The following is a 1,047-nucleotide window of genomic DNA, read 5'->3' on the forward strand; positions in this document are numbered from 1 at the left end:
CTCTCCCTCTCCCTCTCTCTGGAAACAGACGACCATGAACCGCTGGTTAGTATGTTCCCTCTATTCATGCCTGGAGGTTGATAACCGGGCGGCAGATCACACTGGTGCCCTTCGTCGAGCTTCACTCACTTGACTTAGTCTTAACCCGTGTGACCCCTGCCACAGGTGTGACCTGGTATCGGGCGCTCTTCCGGAACTGCCCACGCTACCCAGGGAGCGTTCCGGACGCCACTATTTCAGCATCCCTTGTGAATCGGTAAACCCGTTTCTCGAGGCATCGTCAAACAGATTTCGGAATATGCGCATTTACCTTCATCCCTGACTCGGCGCATTACGGGTTGATACGGGCCGAGAGAAGTTCTCGGTCCAACAAGGCTGAACGTTCCTCCCAACGGATGGTATCGCCGGCCCCGGTCCGCGCGGTCGGGGCCCGCTGGCGAGGCATTGCTGGGCTCCCCCTCCCGTCCGGCGGGGGACAGCTATTCCGGCTTTCTCCCTGGCCCGCCGCTCTGCGCTCGTGGGGTGTCGCCATGAGTCTTGAGGATGAGGATCCCTGTCGGCTGGTCGCCCTGCCGATTGGGCATTGCTTCCTCCTTCTCTCGCTCCTCTTTCCTTCCTTGCCTGCTTTTCCTCTCGGCCTCTTTCCTGGCTCCTTTCGTCCGGTGATGCTGGTTTCGAAGGCGGTTGGACGGGCCCCGCGTTTGAGGGGCTCGCCGGCATTGGTGATGGCCGCCTGGCGGGGCTGGCCCCTCCTCGGGCGTGGCACGCCAGCCACCCGGGGCCCGATCTCCCCAGTGACCAAGCACATGCACGCGGCTGCAGCCGCCGAAATCAAGGCCCCCATGGGGATGTCGCTGGTCCATGTGCGGGCATTCTCCTCGGCCGCCGGAAGCACGACCACCAAGGTGGTGGCTACGTCCGCCGGGTGTGCGAATTACGACGCCGAGTGCGCCGGGGCGCGGCTCTGCCGGGCCATGGAGGCCGGGGAGGAGCCCCTGCCGCAGGGGTTCGACGATGTGGCGCACTTCCGGCTGTTCCTGCGGCTTG

At 63.9% G+C, this 1,047-nt stretch overlaps 1 protein-coding gene across 1 annotated transcript; it reads right to left on the reverse strand.

The window, feature by feature from the left end:
- Positions 1-241: 241 nt before the first annotated feature.
- On the reverse strand, positions 242-956 carry H696_05958 (hypothetical protein). The gene has a single exon (XM_009499725.1). It carries the CDS (start codon positions 842-844, stop codon positions 332-334), a length of 513 nt encoding a protein of 170 aa, XP_009498000.1. The 5' UTR covers positions 845-956; the 3' UTR covers positions 242-331.
- Between the last annotated feature and the right edge of the window lie 91 nt (positions 957-1,047).

This window comes from Fonticula alba (genome assembly GCF_000388065.1).
Source record: "Fonticula alba strain ATCC 38817 unplaced genomic scaffold supercont2.15, whole genome shotgun sequence".
NCBI lineage: Eukaryota > Rotosphaerida > Fonticulaceae > Fonticula > Fonticula alba.